The sequence below is a fragment of the Haematobia irritans genome, chromosome 3, assembly GCF_050003625.1.
Source record: "Haematobia irritans isolate KBUSLIRL chromosome 3, ASM5000362v1, whole genome shotgun sequence".
In the NCBI taxonomy this organism is placed as follows: domain Eukaryota; kingdom Metazoa; phylum Arthropoda; class Insecta; order Diptera; family Muscidae; genus Haematobia; species Haematobia irritans.
The window spans coordinates 9,988,016-10,006,583 of record NC_134399.1 but is presented as its reverse complement, the minus strand read 5'-3'; the positions used below and the strand labels follow the sequence as shown (position 1 = coordinate 10,006,583).

Sequence of the window (18,568 nt, the reverse complement as noted above, 5' to 3'; positions counted from 1 at the left end):
GTTCAAAGTTTGTTTCTATAGAAAATTTTTGCACAATTTTGTTTCTATATAAAATAATGGCAAAATATTATTTATATAGAAAATTTTTTAGAATTATTTATTTCTATAGAAAATTTTGTAAAAATTGTATTTTTATAGAAAATTTTGACAAAGTTTATTTCTACAGAAAGTTGTGTTAAAATTTTTTTTCTATAGAAAATTTTGTCCAAATGTTATTTCTAAAAAAAAAATCTGCCAAAATTTTATTTCTATAAAAAAAATTATCATAATTTTATTTCTATAACAAAAATTATCATAATTTTATTTCTATAGAAAATTTTGTCATCCGTTTATTTCTATAGAAAATTTTGTTAAAATTTTATTTCTATAGAACATTTTGTTAATATTTTATTTCTAAATTCTAAATTTTCAAATTTAATTCTATAGAAAATTTTGCTAAAATTTTATTTCTACAAAAAAATTGTCATAATTTTATTTCTATAAACAATTTTGTCAACCGTTTATTTCTATAGAAAATTTTGTCAACCGTTTATTTCTATAGAAAATTTTGTCAAAATTTTATTTCTATAGAAAAATTTTGTCAAAATTTTAGTTCTATCGAAAATTTTGCAAAAATTTTATTTTTATAGAAAATTTAGTCAAAATTTTATTTCTATAGAAAATTTTGTCATTTTTTTTTTTTCTGTAGAAAATTTTATCAAAATTTTATTTCTATAGGAAAATTTGTCAAAATGTTAATTCTATAGAAAATTTTGTCAAAATTTTATTTCTATAGAAAATTTTGTCAAAATTTTATTTCTATAAAAAAATTTGTCAAAATTTTATTTCTATAAAAAATTTTGTCCAAATTTTATTTCTATGGACAGTTTTCTCCAAAATGTTATTTCTATACAAAATTTTATCGAAATTTTATATCTATAGAAAATTGTATCCAAATGTTATTTCTATAGAAAATTTTGTACAAATTTTATTTCTATAGAAAATTTTGTCCAAATTTTACTTCTATAGGAAATTTTATCCAAATATTATTTCTAAAGAAAATTTTGTCAAAATTTTATTTCTATAGAAAATTTTGTCAAAATTTTATTTCTATAGAAAATTTTGTCAAAATTTTATTTCTACAGAAAATTTTGTCAAATTTGTCAAATTTTATGTCTATAGAAAATTTGTTCAAATTTTGTTTCTATAGAAAATTTTGTCAAAATTTTATTTCTATAGAAAATTTTGTCAAAATTTTATTTCTATAGAAAATTTTGTCAAAATTTTATTTCTATAGAAAATTTTGTCAAAATTTTATTTCTATAGAAAATTTGTTCAAATTTTGTTTCTATAGAAAATTTTTGCAAAATTTTGTTTCTATGGAAAATTTCGTCAACATTTTATTTATTTGTATAGAAAATTTTGTGTAAATTTTATTTCTATAAACAATTTTGTTAAAATTTTATTTCTATAAAAAAAAATTTTTCAAATTTTATTTCTATGGACAGTTGTCTCCAATATGTTTGTTCTATACAAAATTTTATCGAAATTTTATTTCTATATAAAATTTTATCCAAATGTTATTTCTATAGAAAATTTTGTCCAAATTTTATTTCTATAGAACATTTTATCCAATTTTTACGTCTAAAGAAAATCTTGTACAAATTTTATTTCTATAGAAAATTTTGTCCAACTTTTATTTCTATAGGAAATTTTTTCCAAATATTATTTCTAAAGAAAATTTTGTCAAAATTTTATTTCTATAGAAAATTTTGTCAAAATTTTATTTCTATAGAAAATTTTGTCAAGATTTTATTTCTATAGAAAATTTGTTCAAATTTTCTTTCTATAGAAAATTTTTGCAAAATTTTGTTTGTATAGAAAATTTCGTCAACATTTTATTTATATAGAAAATTTTGTCAACATTTTATTTCTATAGAAAATTTTGTCAAAATTTTGTTTCTATAGAAAATTTTGTCAAAATTTTATTTCTATAAAAAATTTTGTCAAAATTTTATTTCTATAAAAAATTTTGTCTATAAAATTTTATTTCTATAGAACATTTTGTCAAAATTTTATTACTGTAGAAAATTTTGTCAAAATTTTATTTCTATAAAAATTTTGTCTATAAAATTTTATTTCTATAGAACATTTTGTCAAAATTTTATTACTGTAGAAAATTTTGTCAAAATTTTATTTCTATAAAAATTTTGTCTATAAAATTTTATTTCTATAGAACATTTTGTCAAAATTTTATTTCTAAAGGGTGATTTGTTAAGAGCTTGATAACTTTTTTTTTTAAAAAAACGCATAAAATTTGCAAAATCTCATCGGTTCTTTATTTGAAACGTTAGATTGGTCCATGACATTTACTTTTTGAAGATAATTTCATTTAAATGTTGACCGCGGCTGCGTCTTAGGTGGTCCATTCGGAAAGTCCAATTTTGGGCAACTTTTTCGAGCATTTCGGCCGGAATAGCCCGAATTTCTTCGGAAATGTTGTCTTCCAAAGCTGGAATAGTTGCTGGCTTATTTCTGTAGACTTTAGACTTGACGTAGCCCCACAAAAAATAGTCTAAAGGCGTCAAATCGCATGATCTTGGTGGCCAACTTACCGGTCCATTTCTTGAGATGAATTGTTCTCCGAAGTTTTCCCTCAAAATGGCCATAGAATCGCGAGCTGTGTGGCATGTAGCGCCATCTTGTTGAAACCACATGTCAACCAAGTTCAGTTCTTCCATTTTTGGCAACAAAAAGTTTGTTAGCATCGAACGATAGCGATCGCCATTCACCGTAACGTTGCGTCCAACAGCATCTTTGAAAAAATACGGTCCAATGATTCCACCAGCGTACAAACCACACCAAACAGTGCATTTTTCGGGATGCATGGGCAGTTCTTGAACGGCTTCTGGTTGCTCTTCACTCCAAATGCGGCAATTTTGCTTATTTACGTAGCCATTCAACCAGAAATGAGCCTCATCGCTGAACAAAATTTGTCGATAAACACATTTCGAACCGAACACTGATTTTGGTAATAAAATTCAATGATTTGCAAGCGTTGCTCGTTAGTAAGTCTATTCATGATGAAATGTCAAAGCATACTGAGCATCTTTCTCTTTGACACCATGTCTGAAATCCCACGTGATCTGTCAAATACTAATGCATGAAAATCCTAACCTCAAAAGAATCACCCTTTATAAATGAATAAAGTCATTATCATCCAGTTGTGAGTATCTCTGGCCATTGTACAATTGTACGTATCCTCCAAATTGCCTTGAATGAATATAAGTCAATGGACAGGTCAACTCAAAATTACCCTCACTCTCAAAATATATGTATGTACGAGTAACCATTTCATCATGTGCCGATTTCGACATTTCCTACATATTTTAATGATGTGGATTTGGGTATGGAAAACAGATTGACCATCATGTGCACAATAGTCAGCGTATGTGTTGACTGTAGCCCATTTTCAACGAAAATGGTTGAGGAAAATGAAAATGAACCCAGCAATGACACGTGGAGGATTTATTGGATTGAAGAAAATTTCATTATAATTGGATCCATACAATGTGGGACAATAGGATGTTTTTAAATTTGGTAGATTTTTGGTAAAATGTTCATCAATTTGTGGTAGTTAATTTGTTGCACGAGTAGCAACAGTGTCCGTCAAACGCATTAATCATCTAAATGTTTTTATTTTAATAAAAATTCATAAATACCATTGTGATCAAAACTTTTGTTAAAGCCCTGATGGATTCATAGCGGATGCAGTCCACATATATTAAGTTCACACACACACACACTCATATACACACATTCAAATGTCGGGGTAATATACCATGAATACAATTTCAAATGCAATCTAGGACATTGCCAAATAACATTGTAGTCACTAAGGCTATTGCATATATACACTTACACACCATATAAATCATCCCATTCTCTATCTCTCTCTCCCACCGCACTATATATAGTGAGAGTTATCACCGTGACTTAACCACTAATGAGAATACAATGACAGCAACAAAACCACCATCATTTCGGTCACAAATCTAACTCAAACCGCCAACAACTTGGACTTCCTACAAGAACGACAACGACAACAACTACAACGTAACCACATTGTAATAAGGTTTAGCCAGATAATTGAAGGTTCAGAATTTTATTGAGGGCCACGGCTTTTGTGTCTTTGCCATACCAACATCAACCAACACCCACACACACATATGTCCATAGCATATCGTACTCTTGAAAACAACAACTAAGGTTTCAATTGATTTTTGATTTAAGCGTTATGTGTTGCTTTAGCAGTTCTTATATTCTTCCTATCTTTCTAGAACCTTGGCATTGAGTACTAGCCCAAATTGTTCTTGTTTTTTTTTTATTTTTTACGGCTTCCTAAGGTTATTGTGAATAGAGATGTATGGGTGAGTTAAACTTTATTCACGCTCACTATACTCACTTATGTCTGGAAACATTTTTTATACCCTGCTCCACACTGTGGAACAGGGTATTATAAGTTAGTTTTCGAAGAGGTTTTGGGCATAGAAAACAATTTTAAGCGAGAAATTAATTTATAGAGTTAGTATCTGGAATAGACAAGCCATACAAGATAGCTGATATGTAATGCAACAAAGTATGTTAAAGCTTTATATATATTTTTTGATTTTAATTTCAAAAATATCAGAAATCACATCTAATTTTAGAACTAGAATAGATTTGTTCGAAATGGCTACATTTGGCACGAATTATGGCCTTGCAGTGACGGTTGCTACCAAAATTTGGAGAACATTTACCAAAAAAAAACAAGTAAGGAAAGTCTAAAGTCGGGCGGGGCCGACTATTTTATACCCTGCACCATTTTGTAGATCTAAATTTTCTATACCATATCACATCCGTCAAATGTGTTGGGGGCTATATATAAAGGTTTGTCCCAAATACATAAATTTAAATATCACTCGATCTGGACAGAAAATCTATAGACTCAAAATCTAAATTTTTCGGATCACGGGAATCGATATCGAGTTTTTTGGATCGACAATTTTTTCGATTGGTAAATTGCAATCGTAAAACATTTTTCACTTGTTTTTTATATTGTTTTCGCCATATAGGAATAGTAAATATATTAGTTTTAGTCGAATTGTTGCTAATTTATAGTAAATGTATATATAATGAACATATTTTGAATATTTAGGACTAATGCAACTCCAATAAAAGTTAATCAAAAATTGGTCATAGTCGAGTTCGAGAGCGAGCATCCTAGCTTGGCAAAGAACCATATATAAAGTGCACATGCTAGATCGATATCCAAGAGATTGTGATCAACCAAATACCGTACCATTCCGTGACCACACAACGCTTCTGGACCACCTTGTAAAAATAGTGAATTATGAAGGCTTCCATTCGCAAAAAATTGTAAGACGGCAGACAATTGTAAAGTGATAGAATTGACGTTGACATGCCACCAAAAATTATTTTCCATTTGAACGCCTCCTTCGTCAGCCGAAATCGTCCATTGAGCCTGCTAAAGGTGACTTTCTAACCGTGCACACCATTTCGAACCCATGTACTTACACCAATAACAATGTGCACTTGTATTCCTTATTTGTCGCCGAATTATTTTATATTCATCTCATCCTCCAATTAGGAAGGAATTGGGAGGAACGTATGGGTCCATAAGATATAATGCAATACAATTTACTTTTTACTTTGAAACCTCCAAAAACATGTTTTTTCTACATTCTGTTTTGTGACGCTAACTTAATTTTGTCATTTCATTTTGTTCTGCTTCGTTTTTTGTTGTTGGCAACGCTTAAGAAATTGCATCAAATTTCGATCGAATCCCGTGATCCAAACTTTTAATCGTATCGACAATTTTTTCGATATGATTATGAATTCCGATTATGAGCCCCCTGAACCGATATCAATAAAATTTGGCACACTTGACTATAGTACTAATTGTTCTTCTTGTGAAAATTTGAAGCAAATCAGGGCAAAACTCTAGCTTCTGGGGCCATATAAGTCCATATCGGGCGAAATATATATATAGGAGCTAATCTAAATCTAAACCGATTTCTTCAAAAATCAATAGGGTTCTATGTTATTCTGAGCCAAAACACATACTTGTGCCAAATTTGAAGTCGATTGGACTAAAACTGTGACCTAGACTTTGATTACAAAAATGTATTCACGGAGAGACGGACATGGCTATATCGACACAGGGGCCAACCCTGAGCATTTTTGCCATGTGTCTATCTCGTCTCCTTCTGGGTGTTGCAAACATATGCACTAACTTATAATACCCTGTTCCACAGTGTGGCGCAGGGTATAAATAATATCAATTTTTGTCTTTCTATAGAAAATTTTGTTAAAATTTTATTTCTGTAGGAAATTGTGTCAAAATTTTATTTCTATAGAAAATTTTGATAAATCTTTATTTTTATAGAAAATTTTGTCAATTAAATATTTTCTATAGAAAATTTTGTTAATTAAATATTTTCTGTAGAAAATTTTTTTGTCAAAATTTTATTTCTGTAGAAAATTTTGTCAAAACTGTATTTCTATAGAAAATTTTGTTAAAATTTTATTTTTATAGAAAATTTCGTATAAATTTTATTTCTATAGAAAATTTTGTCAAAATTTTATTTCTATAGAAAATTTTGTCAAAATTTTATTTCTAAGAAACTTTTGTCAAAAGTTTATTTCTATAGACAATTTTGTTAAAATTTCTATAGAAAATTTTGTTAAAATTGTCTATGGAAAATTTTGGCAAAATTTTGTTTCTATAGCAAAATTTCGTAAAAATGTTATTTGTATAGAAAATTTTGTCAAAATTTTATTTCTACAAAAAATTTTGTTAAAATTTTACTTCTACAAAAAATTTTGTTAAAATGTTTTTTCTATAGAAAATTTTGTCAAAACTGTATTTCTATAGAAAATTTTGTCAAAATTTTATTTATATAGAAAACTTTGTTCAAACCTTTATTTCTGTAGAAAATTTTGTCAAAACTGTATTTCTATAGAAAATTTTGTCAAAATTGTATTTCTATAGAAAATTTTGTTAACAATTTATTTTTATAGAAAATTTTGTCAAAATTGTATTTCTATGGAAAATTTCGTAAAAATTTTATTTCTATAGAAAATTTTGTTAAAATTGTATATCTATGGGAAATTTTGGCAAAATTTTATTTCTACAAAAAATTTTGTTAAAATTTTATTTCTACAAAAAATTCTGTTAAAATTTTTTTTCTATAGAAAATTTTGTCAAAACTGTATTTCTATAGAAAATTTTGTCAAAATTTTATTTATATAGAAAATTTTGTTCAAAATTTTATTTCTGTAGAAAATTTTGTCAAAACTGTATTTCTATAGAAAATTTTGTCAAAATTGTATTTCTATAGAAAATTTTGTTAACATTTTATTTTTATAGAAAATTTTGTCAAAATTGTATTTCTATAGAAAATTTCGTAAAAATTTTATTTCTATAGAAAATTTTGTTAAAATTGTATATCTATGGAAAATTTTGGCAAAATTTTATTTCTACAGAAAATTTCTTAAAAATTTTATTTGTATAGAAAATTTTGTCAAAATTTTATTTCTACAGAAAATTTTGTCAAAATTTTATTTCTACAGAAAATTTTGTTAAACTTTTATTTCTATAGAAAATTTTGTCAAAATTTTATTTATATAAAAAATTTTGTTCAATATTATTTCTGTAGAAAATTTTGTCAAAACTGTATTTCTATAGAAAATTTTGTCAAAATTGTATTTCTATAGAAAATTTTGTTAACATTTTATTTTTATAGAAAATTTTGTCAAAATTGTATTTCTATAGAAAATTTTGTTAAAATTGTATATCTATGGAAAATTTTGGCAAACTTTTATTTCTATAGAAAATTTCTTAAAAATGTTATTTGTATAGAAAATTTTGTCAAAATTTTATTTCTACAGAAAATTTTGTTAAAATTTTATTTCTGTAGAAAATTTTGTCAGAACTGTATTTCTATAGAAAATTTTGTTAAAATTGTATTTCTATAGAAAATTTTGTCAAAACTGTATTTCTATAGAAAATTTTGTCAAAAGTGTATTTCTATAGAACATTTTGTCAAAATTTTATTTATATAGAAAATTTTGTTCAAAATTTTATTTCTGTAGAAAATTTTGTCAAAACTGTATTTCTATAGAAAATTTTGTCAAAATTGTATTTCTCTAGAAAATTTTGTTAAAACTTTATTTTTATAGAAAATTTTGTCAAAATTGTATTTCTATAGAAAATTTCGTAAAAATTTTATTTCTATAGAAAATTTTGTTAAAATTGTATATCTATGGAAATTTTTGGCAAAATTTTATTTCTATAGAAAATTTCGTAAAAATGTTATTTCTATAGAAAATTTGTCAACGTTTTTATCTACAGAAAATTTTGTTAAAATTGTATTTCTATAGAAAATTTTGTCAAAATTGTATTTCTATAGAAAATTTTGTCAAAATTTTATTTATATAGAAAATTTTGTCAAAATTTTATTTCTAAGAAAATGTTGTCTAAATTTTATTTCTAAGAAAATTTTGTTTAAATTTTATTTCTATAGAAAATTTCGTAAAAATGTTATTTCTATAGAAAATTTTGTCTAGGTTTTTTTTACAGAAAATTTTGTTAAAATTTTATTTCTGTAGAAAATTTTGTCAAAATTGTATTTCTATAGAAAATTTCGTCAAAATTTTATTTCTATAGAAAATTTTGTTAAAATTGTATATCTATGGAAAATTTTGGCAAAATTTTATTTCTATAGAAAATTTCTTAAAAATGTTATTTGTATAGAAAATTTTGTCAAAATTTTATTTCTACAAAAAATTTTGCTAAAATTTTATTTCTGTAGAAAATTTTGTCAGAACTGTATTTCTATAGAAAATTTTGTCAAAATTGTATTTCTATAGAAAATGTTGTCAAAATTTTATTTATATAGAAAATTTTGTTCAAAATTTTATTTCTGTAGAAAATTTTGTTAAAATTGTATATCTATGGAAAATTTTGGCAAAATTTTATTTCTATAGAAAATTTCTTAAAAATGTTATTTGTATAGAAAATTTTGTCAAAATTTTATTTCTACAAAAAATTTTGCTAAAATTTTATTTCTGTGGAAAATTTTGTCAGAACTGTATTTCTATTCTATTTTGGCAAAATTTTATTTCTATAGAAAATTTCGTAAAAATGTTATTTCTATAGAAAATTTTGTCAAAATTGTATTTCTATAGAAAATTTTGTCAAAATTTTATTTATATAGAAAATTTTGTCAAAATTTTATTTCTAAGAAAATTTTGTCTAAATTTTATTTCTAAGAAAATTTTGTCTAAATTTTATTTCTATAGAAAATTTCGTAAAAATGTTATTTCTATAGAAAATTTTGTCTACGTTTTTTTTACAGAAAATTTTGTTAAAATTTTATTTCTGTAGAAATTTTTGTCAAAATTGTATTTCTGTAGAAAATTTCGTCAAAATTTTATTTCTATAGAAAATTTCGTCAAAATTTTATTTCTATAGAAATTTTTGTCAAAGTTTTATTTCTATAGACAATTTGTAAAGTACCGCTTCATTAAAGAGCAATATTTTACAAATTCTACCAAAACATATACAAATCTATCAATTTACCAAACAGTAAAAAATCTACCATTTTTGGTACAATTCTACCGACTGTGGCAACCGTGGTTCAGAATGCGATGGCGCTATTGAAATGTCCATGGGCTGCTGCACAAAATGTTTATCTGCCCAGGACATTAATACTGTCTATAGGATATTTGTCCGATAGTATTCGGCATGCATTTCAATCACACGGTCGTTTAATACGAGCAGAGATTCTTGAACTTGCACTCCAAAGGACTTTACCATCAAATAACCTCTGTGTCACGCTAACATCTCTATTTGTAAGTAGATCCCTCTGTGAAAGTGAAAATGTGATAAAATGTGAATGAAATCCTCTGAATGCTTAATCGTCATGGTGCTATCTACCATCATCAACCGTAGATAATTAAATTTGTTACTTATTCTCGCATGAGGTATAATTCGATTAAAGTAACTTTATTAGGTAAAAAGCTTTGTAATCAAAAAAAGTCGAAAAGCTTTTACACAAATATTTATTATAAGTATTTTCAATTATCTAGCCAATATGATTTAGGCTATTGAAATTGTATTAAGGGTTGGAACAGGGGTTTATCTCTAAAATCTAATGCACAATATTCTGAAAAAAAACTCACACACACGTATATATATTTTAATATGAGCACAGCAATCATTTAATGGTCATGAAAAACATTAAATGATTACGTATAGTGTGTTATATAAAACAAAGAAGAGATCTTTATGGTTATGGTCCCTCATAAATTCCCCTTTCTTTGCAATTTTCGCATACTTGAACCTACAAAAAACCCCTATAGTGAATATGGTGCTTATCGGTCCATGTTTTTGGCATAACCCCATATAGACCGATTTGAATTCATGCACTTCTAGAAACCGTAGTTTTTATCTGATATGGTTGAAAAGTAATCTGGAGATATTTTGGTGCCACAAATAGGTGTGCCGAATATGGTGTGTATCGGTCCATGTTTTTGCATAGTCCCCATAAGATCGATCTCCCGGTTTAAGTTCTTGAGTATCGGTCACGGTTGTCACAGTTGGTAGAATTCTACCAGAAATGGTAGATTTTTTACTGTTTGGTAGATTGGTAGAATTCTTTATATTTTGGTAGAATTTGCAAAGAGAAGAAATAAACTTCTGACAAAAAAAATTCTGTAGAAAAAAACATTTTTACAAAATTTTCTATAGGAATAAAATTTTGACAAAATTTTCTACAGAAATAAAATTTGGCAAAATTTTCAATAAAAATAACATTTGGACAAAATGGTTATGGAAATAAAAATATGCAAAATAAGATTTTCTTGTTTGACAGTTTTTTGGTAAACATTTCTTCCAATGGTGGTAGATTATTTTTGGCTCGAATGGCAGCCGTAGCATCGGTTCATGTTTTGGAATAGGTCCCATGTCGACCGACCTGTCGATTTTACTTCTGGGGACTTCTAGAAATGTGCTGGCTAAGGAAGGCGTACGCGGCATGGATAACACCATCACGGACGTTTTCCCTCGCTATCTTTATATACTTACAGAGTCAGCGTTAAATACAATGATCTGTGGAAGGAACGATGGACTTTCTCTGTGAGTTCCGAGCAGACCAAACTGATATGGAATGACAAGAGTAGGATCAGGATTTCTAATGGCGACGAATAAAGAGGATTTGAGGTCGTTAATAAGCATCATAACAGAACACACCACACTTGGGAAGCACATGGTAAGGGTTGGCTTAATGCCCGATGATATTTGTAGATGGCCCGGAGGCTACAGAAAACTCTTACCACTTTCAGTGTTAGTGTCCGGCATTATCTTTTAGAAAAAATAATACCCTGTTCCACAGAGTGGCGCAGGGTATAACAAGATACTGGGTTCCTTTTTCTTTCAGGATATTACTGAGGTTCGGGACTGTAACATAAAGAATATACTTGCCTTTAACTAGACTTCTGGATGAAAGACCTAGACCTAGACCTAGAACCGTTTTCATTTCCAAGAACGCAAACGAAATGTGATCGACCCTGGCTGAGGAAGATAGATGACGAAGAGGAAAGAAACAACCATGACGAATCACAGTGGACCAACATGGTCTAAGTGAACACCATTTTTCCTTTCTACGGATTTGGTGTCATCCTCTATAACCTATGCTTAGCAAAGAGCCATATAATAAGTGCATAGGCAAGAACGATATCCAATAAATATTGATCAATCACTTACCGTACCATATCATGACAACATAACGCTCCATGTAAGAATAGTGAATGATGAAAGTTTCCGCTGGCCAAAAGGTTTAAGACGGCAGACAATTGTAATATCGATAGTAATGACGTTGACATGCCACCAAAAATTATATACCTCGCAAGTAACAATTGAACGTCTCCTTCCAAAACGTCCATTGAGCCAGCAAAAAAGCGACATTCTAGCAGTGCACACCATTTCAATCCCATGAACACACACAAATGACAATGACATTTGTCGCCGTATAATTTTATATTCATCTCATCAAATCTGAAGGAATTCGGAGGAATGTAGCAAGAGATATGGCTCCAATTCACTTTTTACTTTTAAATCGCCAAAACATATGTTTCTTCTGCACTCTATGTGCGGCTAACTTAATTTTGTCATTTCATTTTGTTCTGATTCGTTTTTTTGCTGTTGACAATTCTAGAGAATTGCATTGCAAATTTCGATCGAATACCATGATACAAACTTATTGGTATCGAGAATTTTTTCGATACGATTATGAATTCGATATCGAATGCCGAACAATCTGAGGAATATAGAGAACTCAAATATGTTTAATCCTGAAGAGGAAAACTAAAGGATGAGGGAAAAAAAAGCTTTGAAGAATCAGAATAGAAAGTGGATAGTAATTCTTTTATGCGAATTGGTGTCATTCTCTGAAACGTAACCGTATACGATTCACCCAACCCAATTTTGTGGAATAATACGGAATTTTCTTTTGTCTTTGCGCCAGACAGCCTATCCAAAGTACAATAAAACAGATTGAATGTTTTTGTTGATTTAAAATATGCATATATTTAAACTATGTTAACAAAAGTTCATAACAAATTAGGCGCTGCGTATCTTCTTGCGTTCACGGTACACACATTCGGCTTGAACTGAAATAGAAAACAAAAGTACTTTGTTAAAATGGAAATAGAAAGCAGAAGTGCTTAAAAATCTGATTTTATATGAGACTATTGAAAGAACAGTTTCTATACGATCCTCACATTCAATAGAATACGGTCCCAAACGGTTTGGTATATTTAAGAATATTAAACATTTTGTATCCGGAGATTCCATAATAGAAACAAATTTCATTGTCTTTTATATCATTCTACATATAACAATTTTAAAGATACATTGTACAAAGCCTCCAACTTCAAATATAGAACAAAATAAAAGCCCGGGTTCTATACAACAATATATCAATTGGGCGAAGGGGCCTAATTGATATATTGTTTAAATTGTCTTCATATTAAAGGCTGCATAATACCAGCTCCCAATATAGGATCCCAGTACCGGTGCTAATTGGTATCTTCGATCGATGATGCAAATCAAAATGTTTTTGTTTTTTTTTTTATTTTACCTACCATAAGGATCAAAGCGTATACATTCAATTTTATCCGACAATCTATCACGAACTGTATTAAATTTGTGACCACTGACGATACTCTCAACTACAACCATGATACGCCTGCAAAGAAATTTGATAATTTTTCAATGAAATCCAAAGATCTATACCATAAATTCATATTGAGCATTAAATACATACTTGCTTTTAACTTTTTTCAACAGAATATTTGTGAGACGCATATTGATTTAATATATATTTAATCCTCGAAAGTTAACAATATAAATACGATTGTGCAAGATTAATGATGTGAAACATATGATTGGAAAACGTGAAATTAGTGGCGGACATAACGTAATGTAGAGCAGCTGATTGATTAATTTGGCATTTACCAAATAGGGATTTGTCGTTCAACTGTGAATAATATGGTGTGAAAGCTTTGGTATCATTCACAATAAGGTTATTTGTTCAATTAACGGACTCGACAAGGAGGTTTATATTCAAAACGAAATAAAAAATACAATTTAATCGATTTTTATCTAATTTTACACGAATAATTTAAGCAAAAAATCTATCTGCAATAATCATTTTAATCTAAAGGCCATTTCTATTTTAATAAAAAGTGTAATAAATTCAAAATATAAACGAGTTTTCAAAGCATTTGGATTAACGGTCTTTACAACATTATGAATTTGTAAAAACTTAATTTTGCCAAAATTTCTGTAGAAACTCGTATTTTTTCTAGAGAAGTAAAACTTTGACAAAATTTTATTTCTTTAGAAAATTTTGTCAAAATTTTATTTCTACAGAAAATGTTGTCAATTTCTTTTATATCTATAAAAAGTTTTGTCAAATTTTATTTTTGTAGAAAATTTTGTCAAAATTTTATTTCTATAGAAAATTTTATTTGTATAGAAAATTTTGTCAAAATTTTTCTTTCTATAGAAAATTTTGTCAAAATTTTTCTTTCTATAGAAAATTTTATTTCTATAGAAAATTATGTCAAAATTTTATTTGTATAGAAAATTTTGTCAAAATTTTTCTTTCTATAGAAAATTTTGTTAACGTTTTTCTTTCTATAAAAATTTATTTCTATAGAAAATTTTGTCAAAATGTTTCTATCTATAGAAAATTTTGTCAAATTTTATTTTTGTATAAATTTTGTCAAAATTTTATTTATATAGAAAATTTTATCAAAATTTTATTTCTATAGAAAATTATGTCAAAATTTTATTTGTATCGAAAATTTTGTCAAAATTTTTCTTTCTATAGAAAATTTTATTTCTTTAGAGAATTTTGTCAAAATTTTTCTTTCTATAGACAATTTTGTCAAAATTTTATTTCTGTAGAAAATTTTGTCAAAATTTTTCTTTCTATAGAAAATTTTATTTCTGTAGAAAATTTTGTCAAAGTTTTATTTCTGTAGAAAATTTTGTCAAAATTTTTCTTTCTATAGAAAATTTTGTCAAAATTTTTCTTTCTATAGAAAATTTAATTTCTATAGAAAATGTTGTCAAAATTTTATTTCTATAGAAAATTTTATCAAAATTTTATTTCTATAGAAAATTATGTCAAAATTTTATTTGTATAGAAAATTTTGTCAAAATTTTTCTTTCTATAGAAAATTTTGTCAAATTTTTTCTTTCTTTAGAAAATTTCATCAATTTTTTTTTCTATAGAAAATTTTGTCAAAATTTTTCTTTCTATAGAAAATGTTGTCAACAATTTTTTTTTATATCTATAGAAAATTTTTTCAACGTTTTGCTTCTATAAAAATTTATTTCTATAGAAAATTTTTTCAAAATTTTTCTATCTATAGAAAAATTTGTCAATTTTTTTTATCTATAAAAAATTTTGTCAAATTTTATTTTTGTAGAAAATTATGTCAAAATTTTATTTCAGAAAATTTTATCAAAATTTTATTTCTATAGAAAATTATGTCAGAATTTTATTTGTATAGAAAATTTTGTCAAATATTTTCTTTCTATAGAAAATTTTATCAAAAATTTTTTTTTTCTATAGAAAATTTTGTCAAAATTTTTCTTTCTATAGAAAATGTTGTCAACAATTTTTTTTATATCTATAGAAAATTTTTTCAACGTTTTTATTCTATAAAAATTTATTTCTATAGAAAATTTATTCAACATTTTTCTATCTATAGAAAATTTTGTCAAATTTTTTTTTATCTATAAAAAATTTTGTCAAATTTTATTTTTGTAGAAAATTATGTCAAAATTTTATTTCTGTAGAAAATTTTATGAAAATTTTATTTCTATAGAAAATTATGTCAGAATTTTATTTGTATAGAAAATTTTGTCAAAATTTTTCTTTCTATAGAAAATTTTGTCAAAATTTTATTTCTATAGAAAATTTTGTCAAAATTTTATTTCAATAGAAAACTTTGTCAAATTTTATTTCTATAGAAAATTTTGTCAAAATTTTTTTATCTATAGAAAATTTTGTCAAAATTTTTTTATCTATAGAAAATTTTGTCAAAATTTTTTTATCTATACAAAATTTTGTCAAAATTTTTTTATCTATACAAAATTTTGTCAAATTTTATTTTTGTAGAAAATTTTGTCAAATTTTTATTTCTATAGAAAATTATATTTCTATAGAAAATTTTGTCAAAAATTTTATTTCTTTTGAAAATTTTGTCAAAATTTTATTTCTATAGAAAATTTTGTCAAAATTTCATTTCCATAGAAAATTTTGTCAAAATTTCATTTCTATAGAAACAAATTTTCAAAAAGCTATTTGTATAGAAAAAAATTGTCAAGAAGTATATCTATAGAAAATGTTATCAAAAAATTTTCTTTCTATAGAAAATTTTGTTAAAAATTTATATCTTCTCTTTGCAAAATCTACCAACTGTGCCAACCGTGTTCTCTTTCCCCCATAAATCTCAATATAAACTTTAATTTTGTACTTCTAGCTTTATTTTCAAAAAATCTAATCAAAATCAAAGAAAAAACAAATGAAACAATTTGTACATTTAATTAAAGAATTACAAACAAATCTTATTTAAATGGTTTCTCCATCATCAGTAAACCACGCTCCCATAGGGCTGTTACTAAATTAATTTTCTGATCATCACTGGGCAATGGTAATTGCGATACACCAATATAAGCTGGATAGGATTTTATCAAAACCTCAACGCTGGCTGCTTCGTTGGCTTCTATTTCAATAAAGTTGGGCTCATATTCACAATACTCCTTGGAATTATCTAGATAATAGTAGATTCGTATCTTTTCCTCTTCATCTACCAAACGCAATATATTTGCCCTAAGTAGACGGACATTGGTACGCTCATCTATGTCATAATCACAAACGCATTCTCCTTTTTCATTGGTATGATTACGTGAACCAAAAACGGTTCGAGCCTTTTCCGAAGGTAATATTTCTGGGGGTAAAGCTTCATGTTGGAATTTCTTGGCCACTTGATCAACGGCGGAATCCAAAAGATCCATTATGGGCATATCTCTAATACACTTGTGTAAAAGTTTTGTGACGTTAGCCTGTAAATCTGTACGTTCTTTGGAATTGATGTCACTGTAAGCAATGCCTGCATTTTGCCAGGTTGTTAAGGGAAGACCCTTTCTCATATCCACATTGGTGGCTATGGCTTTTTTCAACATTAATGGCAGCATTTTCTCAAACAAATCAGCATAGGATTGTCTTTGATAAACACTAAGAGTAACATGTAATGAATGATAGCCAGGCTCAGTGCAAGCCTGATGGATAGTACCACGGGGAAAATACAAGACATCACCGGGATTCAAGACCTAAAAAAAAAATATATACAAATCATTACAGAATTCTTGTCTTTGCCGAGGATGATATTGCTTACCTCTTCCAAAATTGGTTTACCAATTTCTTTCTGTGTAAAATTATGAGAAGAATCACGAGGCAAAATATCGGTTGAAGAACGAGGCTTGTAAAGTTTCCAACGTTTACGTCCTTCGATTTGTATAACAAATGCTTCGATATCATCATAGTGTGGAGCAAATCCTTGACTATTTGGTGGTGTTAGATATGCATTGGCTCCAACCAAACAATGGAAGAATTCTTGCATTGTAGTATTCAATGTAAATAACTGGGGTAAAAAAGTTTGTGGATTTAGAAGGCGAATGCTGCAACCTTGACCATAATGATCCCAGACCACTGGGGGTAAGGCACGACCTTCAGGATTCAAAGTTTCTCGTACACCTAAGGGAAACTTATTAGTGGCCGCTGCATAAAATTAATTTGCAAATTTCCTTACCATTTTTATAAGAGGTTACATCCAAATTTTTGGTAAACTCCACATGATTCTTAATCAGCATCTTATCAATGGCCTCGAAGGAGATCAAATGTGAAAAATAATTGGACTGTTTACGTTTGATCAGACATGCCCGCTTTTCCCAGTATTTGTCAAAGAATTCATCAACCGGGACTGGGTTAAGCAACCACTGAAAAGCTCGTTTCCCTTCATCAATGCTATTCACTTTTCCTATATTAGGAGGAGGGGACAGAGGTTCAAGTTTAACATCTACAGAGGTAATTGATATCTTTCCAGAGTCCATATGTTTCTCTTTCATTGAGGATTTTTTCTTCTTCGAATCATTTTCTTCAGTTTTCACGAAGGATTTTTGTGATTTTTCTTCCTTTTTAGGCTTTTTCGTGACCAATTCCTCTGTTGGTGCTTGGGCCTTTATATCTGTTTCAGAGTTTTTACGTTTTTTATTCTTCTTCTTAGGTTCTTCTGGGCTTTCCTCATTTGGCCAGTCATATTCCCCATTTGTAATGCTATCATTGACTGTGTACTCATTGGAAAACTCCTCAGAATTTATATGTTCATATTCGTTACCCTCTTCTTCACTATTGAAATCAACCTCTGTATCGCTCTCTTCCTGATTTTTGGCCAGTTGTTTAGCCAGATAATTTTCTAGATTTTGTTTTTTCTTTTGATCTTTTTTGGACGCTTTCTTTGTATACTCTTCCACTTGCACGTCCTTCTCTTTGTTTTTTCCTAATTTATTTTTCTTTGCAGACTTTTGTTTGGAATTAACACTTTCGAAATCCACAGGCTTTGATTTGATGGTTTCTTTAGGCTTTTTTTGTTTTACATTTTCATTGGATTTCTTGCTGGCTTCTGATGTCTGGTTTGGTTTTTCCTTATTCACGTTTTTGCCATTGTTGGTACTCCCATTAACCATTTTAGTTTTTTGTTGTTTCTTCATTTGCTTCTTCAGCTCTGCTTTAGATTTTACAGCACGAAATGCTTGAAACGCTGAGACCGGCTCCATGTTTTTAATCCTCTATGGAAAGACAACCAATGCAAAATCCTTGAACTTAAAAACTTCAAATTTAAGAAAATAAGCTACCGGCGGCACGTGTGTTTCGTTGTTTGTTAGCTG

General features: G+C 27.5%; 2 protein-coding genes across 2 annotated transcripts; both read right to left on the bottom strand.

Annotated features, from left to right (window-relative positions):
* Positions 1 to 12,603: 12,603 nt before the first annotated feature.
* Positions 12,604 to 13,522, bottom strand: mRpL33 (mitochondrial ribosomal protein L33). The gene is made up of 3 exons (XM_075300094.1): positions 13,371 to 13,522; positions 13,189 to 13,292; positions 12,604 to 12,714 (listed from the first exon to the last, which is right to left on the bottom strand). Exons 1-3 carry the CDS (start codon positions 13,409 to 13,411, stop codon positions 12,665 to 12,667), a joined length of 195 nt encoding a protein of 64 aa, XP_075156209.1. The 5' UTR covers positions 13,412 to 13,522; the 3' UTR covers positions 12,604 to 12,664.
* A 2,563-nt stretch (positions 13,523 to 16,085) lies between these two features.
* NO66 (Bifunctional lysine-specific demethylase and histidyl-hydroxylase NO66) lies at positions 16,086 to 18,568 on the bottom strand. The gene is made up of 3 exons (XM_075299742.1): positions 17,434 to 18,568; positions 17,020 to 17,378; positions 16,086 to 16,954 (listed from the first exon to the last, which is right to left on the bottom strand). The coding sequence occupies exons 1-3, from the start codon at positions 18,455 to 18,457 to the stop codon at positions 16,190 to 16,192; spliced, it is 2,148 nt and encodes a 715-aa protein (XP_075155857.1). The 5' UTR covers positions 18,458 to 18,568; the 3' UTR covers positions 16,086 to 16,189.

Bases quoted from the DNA above. Each gene is read 5' to 3' on its own strand.
- mRpL33 (XM_075300094.1), bottom strand. From the start codon at position 13,411: ATGCGTCTCACAAATATTCTGTTGAAAAAAGTTAAAAGCAA. The intron at 13,293-13,370 runs GTATGTATTTAA...ATTTCTTTGCAG, and splicing joins TTGAAAAAAGTTAAAAGCAA to GCGTATCATGGTTGTAGTTG. The intron at 12,715-13,188 runs GTAGGTAAAATA...TTTCTATTTCAG, and splicing joins TATACGCTTTGATCCTTATG to TTCAAGCCGAATGTGTGTAC.
- NO66 (XM_075299742.1), bottom strand. From the start codon at position 18,457: ATGGAGCCGGTCTCAGCGTTTCAAGCATTTCGTGCTGTAAAATCTAAA. The intron at 17,379-17,433 runs GTAAGGAAATTT...AGTTTCCCTTAG, and splicing joins TGTAACCTCTTATAAAAATG to GTGTACGAGAAACTTTGAAT. The intron at 16,955-17,019 runs GTAAGCAATATC...TTTTTTTTTTAG, and splicing joins GTAAACCAATTTTGGAAGAG to GTCTTGAATCCCGGTGATGT.